Below are 6,440 nucleotides of genomic sequence, written 5' to 3' on the forward strand. Positions count from 1 at the left end.
GGTACGGCGTATAGCGCGGCTACTGATCCGCGCTATACCTCTACGTGGCGTATAGCGCGGAACAGGGGGCGCGCTATACCCCACGAGTAACCCAGTCAGCGTATAGCGCGGTACAGGGGGCACACTATACTCCACGTGGCGCCAAATCAACATATAGCGTGGTTTAGGGGGCGCGCTTTACTGCTACGGGTGTTAGATCGAAAAATATAATCTAACCGATATTATATCGATATATATACCGATCACCGGTGATTTTTGAAGAAAATCGCCACATATTTTATTCTTTTTTATTTTTAACTTTTAGTTTTACGATAAGAATACTTATTATTCATTCAATTACTACTCTTTGTAAAAATAAATTTTCTTAGACAATATACTCTGTTAAATAACCATATAATATAATAATTTGATTTTTTTATTCAAATATAATCAATTTAAAAATAATTTTTAATTTAACACCGATTCATTATTATTTTTAATTTAACATACTTTTTGTCACGTAGAACACGTGCACGTACTACAAGGATATGTTTTTATAAACGTGATATTTAAATTCTACATCTAAACAGGTAGATTTTCAAGTATTTAAATATAATATTTTAAAAATATATTTATTGAGTAATTGATCAGTTCTCTTATTTTTTATTATTAAAAAATTATATGGATAAATATTAAATTAAGACTCTAAATTTTAGTTTATTTTGATTTTGTTATCTCATTTTCTATGATTAATCATATTTTATCTTTCTCATTTTCTATGATTAATTATATTTCATTTTTCATATTAGAATCATGACTCTGTTCCTTAACATAAGACTAATACATGCGAATTATCGTGCAAACTAATTTATACAATTATATATCTTTAACGCATACATTTATTTTTTAAAACAAAATTCATATATATATATATAATTTCATATTTTTTACCCATCTTATATATTTCATATTTATTTTTTAAAACAAAATTCATATAGATATATATATATATTTCATATTTTTTACCCATCTTATCAAAAAAATAAAATAAAATAAATGCGGCAGATGAAACAACGTCCTCCTCCGAATCTAAGACACATCACTCCAACTACCTACCTAATAGATGTAGGCTTGGATAAAATAAATTACGAATTGGTAAAAGCCCAAACCCATGATGTCATCTTCATCCTATGTACGAGTGTATCGTACAGCTAGCTACAAGGTAACATGGCCACGCTCCTTCCTTGCAATTTGCATTAACAAAAACAAAATAAGCTATAGTTAGTGAAATATACCAACATAGTATGTTGAAGCGAGATAAGGGTGGGGAGGAGGAGGAGCACCACTGACGGCGGCACCACGGGACACCTGTTGCATACTCACCACGCTTTCTATTCAAAGCCACACACATTAACCCAAAATAGAAGACCATAAAAAAAGCAATAAAAATTCCCCCCAATAACAGTAAACCAGAAACACGAATTCCGTTTTCTCGTTGATTTCCCCCAAAACACACACCAGAGACATATCAGCGTTGTCTGAGATCAGATCATTCTACCGGGATGTCTTGTTCCTCGTCATCGGCCTCTGAGGAAGAAGACCAGGGAGTCGACTCTTACCGAAAAGGAGGATACCATGCCGTGCGGATCGGCGATCCTTTCGCCTCCGGTCGTTACATCGCCCAGAGGAAACTCGGATGGGGTCAGTTCTCCACTGTTTGGCTCGCTTACGATACTCAGACATCTGTATGTCCCTCTATTCTCCCGTTTTTATATATTTCTTTTATGTAGGTATTACTATCCGTTTCGCTTTTTATTCCCGGTTTCTTGGGATCGGCGATCGATGTTTAATTATTTTACTACAAGTATATATGATTATGATCAGATGAAGTATAAAATGATAATAAGGGTGATTAAACCTTAGAAAAAAGAAACCTGATCTGGATCTGGAATAGTGTTTTTATGTTTAAGTTGGCACAATCTTTGCTCTTGTAACCGTGTGCTGCCTCTTGATGAAAGATGTTTGGGTGTTGAAAGTTTCTTTTCTTTGAAGTGATCATCTAAACCGTTTTTTCTTTTAAACCCAGAAATATGTTGCTCTAAAGATTCAGAAGAGCGCGCAACAGTTTGCACAAGCTGCAGTTCATGAGATTGAAGTCCTTTGTGCTATTGCTGATGGAGACCCTTCAAACTCCAAGTGGGTGGTGCGCCTGATTGACCATTTTAAGCACTCTGGCCCGAACGGGCACCATCTTTGTATGGTCCTTGAATTCCTTGGTGATAGCTTACTTCAATTAATCAAGTTTAACCGTTACAAAGGACTTGAGTTGAATAAAGTTAGGGAGATCTGCAAATGTGTTCTCATAGCTCTGGATTATTTGCATAGGGAGCTTGGTATAATCCACACTGACCTAAAACCTGAAAATATTCTTCTCTTTTCCACCATTGATCCAGCCAAGGATCCAATTAGATCTGGTCTTGCTCCAATCCTTGAAAGGCCTGAGGGGGGCACCCTAAATGGAGGGTCTACCATGAACCTCATTGAGAAAAAATTGAAACGGAGGGCAAGACGGGCAGTTGCTAATATATCTGGTAGAAGAGTTTCAATGGGAGGAGAAACTCGAAAACCTGCAAGATGTCTTGATGGGATTGATATGAGGTGCAAGGTTGTGGACTTTGGAAATGCTTGTTGGGCTGACAAACGATTTGCAGAAGAAATTCAAACAAGGCAGTATAGAGCTCCTGAGGTTATACTTCAATCCGGGTATTCCTTTTCCGTTGATATGTGGTCATTTGCTTGCATCGCCTTTGAGCTTGCTACTGGTGACATGATGTTTGCTCCTAAAACTGGAGAGGGTTTTAGTGAAGATGAGGTACGACTGTTCTATGCATCACGGTTTTGGAATTGTCTTTCCTTGTCCTAATTTTGCAGGGTCTGTGCTTGGAAATAGGAATAGAGAGTAACGCAATAATGAAAACATTGTGTTCTATTTTGATGACATGATGCTTGGTTAGGATCATCAGAGTTCACCTATTTTCTTTGGGTATTCTACTTGCATTGCAACTGTTAATCTGTTATAGTAATGCTTTTATCCTCCTCCCTCTCTTATCCTGCTAGTATAGTGTTTCATTTATTTTGGTTGTCATACCAGAAAAGAGCTATAAACAAGAACTGTTCTGAGTAGAACGCAGGCCTGCATCATAACAATTATGTTGTTTTTATTTAAGTCAAATCAAATTAGATTTTCATTTGTTTTTTGAATAGTAGATTTTCATATATATCATGAAGTGTGTCCTGGTTCTGATCCAACAGATTTATAGATTTAGTTATTGTCTTTGATTAGCATATTATTATGAATATATTTGCCTACTATTTCATTATCATTATCATTATCATCCCCGTCATCTTCATCATTATCATCATTTGTTTTTTGGTTATGGGTTTTTAGTCATAATGACCTCTTAGATAGAAAAGTGATAAAGGACCACTGGAATACATTTTCGGTTTCTTCCAGGATCACCAGCTCTCTGATTAAATATTTGCCTACTATTTCATTATCATTATCATTATCATCCCCGTCATCTTCATCATTATCATCATTTGTTTTTTGGTTTATGGGTTTTTAGTCATAATGACCTCTTAGATAGAAAAGTGATAAAGGACCACTGGGAATAACATTTTCGATTTCTTCCAGGATCACCTAGCTCTCATGATGGAACTTCTTGGAAAGATGCCACGGAAGGTGAAATGATTTCTATACTAATGCCCTTTCCTATTTAGAAAGTTGTGATAAAAATGTTAATTTATGCTTGTGCAAGCAGATTGCCGTTGGAGGAGCTCGATCAAAGGATTTTTTTGACAGGCATGGGGATCTGAAGAGGATTCGAAGACTGAAGTTCTTGCCACTCGATCGATTGTTGGTGACTAAATACAAATTCGCCGAGACTGACGCTCGTGAATTCCTGGGGTTTCTTTCCCCTCTTCTTGATTTTTCACCAGAGAAGCGACCAACTGCCCAGCAGTGTTTGCATCACCCATGGCTGAATCTGAAGAGCTCAGATGATCAATCTAAGGTGGACGCTGGAAAGAGCAAACTCAAGATTTAAGGTGGGCAAGAGAAGAAGGGATTAAAGATCCCTCCCTCCACCTGTACGACTATTGTTTTGTGTTTTAATTGTTTCATTTTTTGGTTTGTGACATTTACAATAAGTTTCCTTTTTTTGGGGGGGGGTTAACAAAAAGTAATAACTGTTGTGAGGAAATGACGTGAGTGTTTAACTGCGGTTACTGAATGTGTTATGTTCTAAATGTTACTTTTAATACCAGTTACATATTAGGAAATTCTATTACAAGCTATTCTGCTGAAAGTTTTGAAATCACATATTTCTGCTGAAAGTTTTGAAATCACATATGTAAGCCTTTAAAGTGTTAGAATGAATCCTTTATTTCTTCATGTGTGCTTTGCCATTCTCATTGTAGTATAAAGGGGTGTGTAGACCCAACCTAGACGTCCCAACCTAGGCGGTCACATATCGTATTCAGAGATTCTTTTCATATTTAAACATATATGTATACATATGTCAGAAAGCTTATAAAACATACATATCAAAAACCGCAAAAAACCGCATAAAACATTTACAGAATAAATATCGATAATACATATATATCAAGACGGTAGAAAAACACATGTCACCAAAATATAACTAAAAGACATATAAAGATATACAATAGTACAAAAGTAGGAGCAGTCGGTCCTCCTGATGCCAAGCCTGCTAGTCTAGTATGTTATTCTCTGAAAATGTTAAAATTTATGGAATGAGCTAAAAAGCTCAGTGTGCTCCTACGGTGTATAAAAACATATAGATAAATATTTCAGAAAAATCAGTTTATCAAACAGGTTTTAAAAATATGAACACTACCCCCATTCGATCACCAGAATGTGTAGGTTTCTCATAACCATACACCCACCTGCACACCCAGTAAGGCTTACCCTGTGCACAAAGCAGAGGAGCGTGCAGTAAGGACTTACCCTGAGCACAAAGCCGAAGAGCCTACAGAAAGCTGTAAGGTATTACCCTTGTACATAACAAAGGAGCCTGCAGAAAAGGTAAGGTCTTACCCTGACACATAGCAGAGGAGCCTTTAGAAATGGTAAGGTCTTACCCTTGCACACAACAGAAGAGCCTTCAAAAATAGTAAGGTCTTACCCTTGCACACAACAGAAGAGCCTTCAAAAATAGTAAGGTCTTACCCTTGCACACAACAGATGAGCCTTCAGAAACTTCCTCCAACAATACCCCCAATGACAATAATAAACATGTATGTATTCGAGTGAAAATAATAATTAATTCATTAAACCATGAAAATGTTTCATGCTTAAAAATCATATACAAAAATACGATAATCAGAAATCATATCAGTAATATACGGTAAATCAGATGTCGGATAAGCAATATTCAGAAATCAGGTATCATGTCGTAAAAATATTCAGAATTATCACAAATCTGAAACAGTTATATTGAAAACGTTTTGATGTTTCAATATAACAAAATAAGTGTAATTGAATTTTAAGATTTTATAATAAATTTTTAATAGTATATTCGATTAAATTATTCGAATATCAAAATATTACTCCAAGTTTTTCAAAGATCAATTTCAATCATTACTAAAGTATAAAATTGTGTTTTAAACTTAAAATATTTTTGAAACAATTTTCACAAAGTATTTCGAACCAAAATCGAGCCAAAAATCAATTTTATAAAGGGATGTACCGATGCACTATTTGATGTATCGATGCACACCCTATTTCGAATGCATTTTGTATACCGATGCACAGCCATGCATCGATGCACTGTTGAATTTTTTGAAACATCGAATGTAATTAGTGTACCGATGCACCCTTAGTGTACAGATGCAATAAGTCTTATAATGGTCAAAATATTTAAATTTTACACAATGTATCGATGCACCCTGAGAGTGTACCGATGCATCCCACTCTCCCACCAGATTTTTAAATGATAATTATACAATAACGACTCTATTGACTTCACCAATGATCCTCAACGTTCAGAAGTGATCCAAGGTATATTTAAACAAGCTTAGGAGCCATTGATCAACAACAAGAAACAAGAATTGAGAGAGAATAAAAGAGAAAGCATCAAACCTCAAGTTTGAGCATTTCAAGCCAAATTTTCATTCAATATTCATTTTTTTCTTTCAAGAACACTTATTGTGCTTAACTGTATTATTCTTGAGTGTTCTTTCTTTGTTCTAGAATTGTGCAAACATCTTACCTTGTGAGGTTTTTCTGTAAGTTTGCAAATTTGTGTATTTCTCTTTGGGATAGAGTGTTCTCAAGAATTTGAGGTATAATTCTTGAGGCAGTTGTAAGGTTACTCTTTATCCTCAAAAGAAAGAACAAATTAGTGATTTTGTTGGAAAATCCTTAGTGTGGATAGCTA

General features: G+C 35.3%; 1 protein-coding gene across 1 annotated transcript; it reads left to right on the forward strand.

Annotated features, from left to right (window-relative positions):
* Positions 1-1,359: 1,359 nt before the first annotated feature.
* On the forward strand, positions 1,360-4,253 carry LOC120205748 (SRSF protein kinase 1-like). Its single transcript, XM_039205575.1, has 4 exons — positions 1,360-1,724; positions 2,066-2,851; positions 3,674-3,721; positions 3,801-4,253. The coding sequence occupies exons 1-4, from the start codon at positions 1,542-1,544 to the stop codon at positions 4,083-4,085; spliced, it is 1,302 nt and encodes a 433-aa protein (XP_039061506.1). The 5' UTR covers positions 1,360-1,541; the 3' UTR covers positions 4,086-4,253.
* The last annotated feature ends 2,187 nt before the right edge of the window (positions 4,254-6,440 follow it).

This window comes from Hibiscus syriacus, unplaced genomic scaffold (assembly GCF_006381635.1).
Source record: "Hibiscus syriacus cultivar Baekdansim isolate YM2019G1 unplaced genomic scaffold, ASM638163v2 tig00012936_pilon, whole genome shotgun sequence".
Taxonomy (NCBI): domain Eukaryota; kingdom Viridiplantae; phylum Streptophyta; class Magnoliopsida; order Malvales; family Malvaceae; genus Hibiscus; species Hibiscus syriacus.

Bases quoted from the DNA above. Each gene is read 5' to 3' on its own strand.
- LOC120205748 (XM_039205575.1), top strand. From the start codon at position 1,542: ATGTCTTGTTCCTCGTCATCGGCCTCTGAGGAAGAAGACCAGGGAGTC. The intron at 1,725-2,065 runs GTATGTCCCTCT...TTTTAAACCCAG, and splicing joins CTTACGATACTCAGACATCT to AAATATGTTGCTCTAAAGAT. The intron at 3,722-3,800 runs GTGAAATGATTT...TTGTGCAAGCAG, and splicing joins TTGGAAAGATGCCACGGAAG to ATTGCCGTTGGAGGAGCTCG.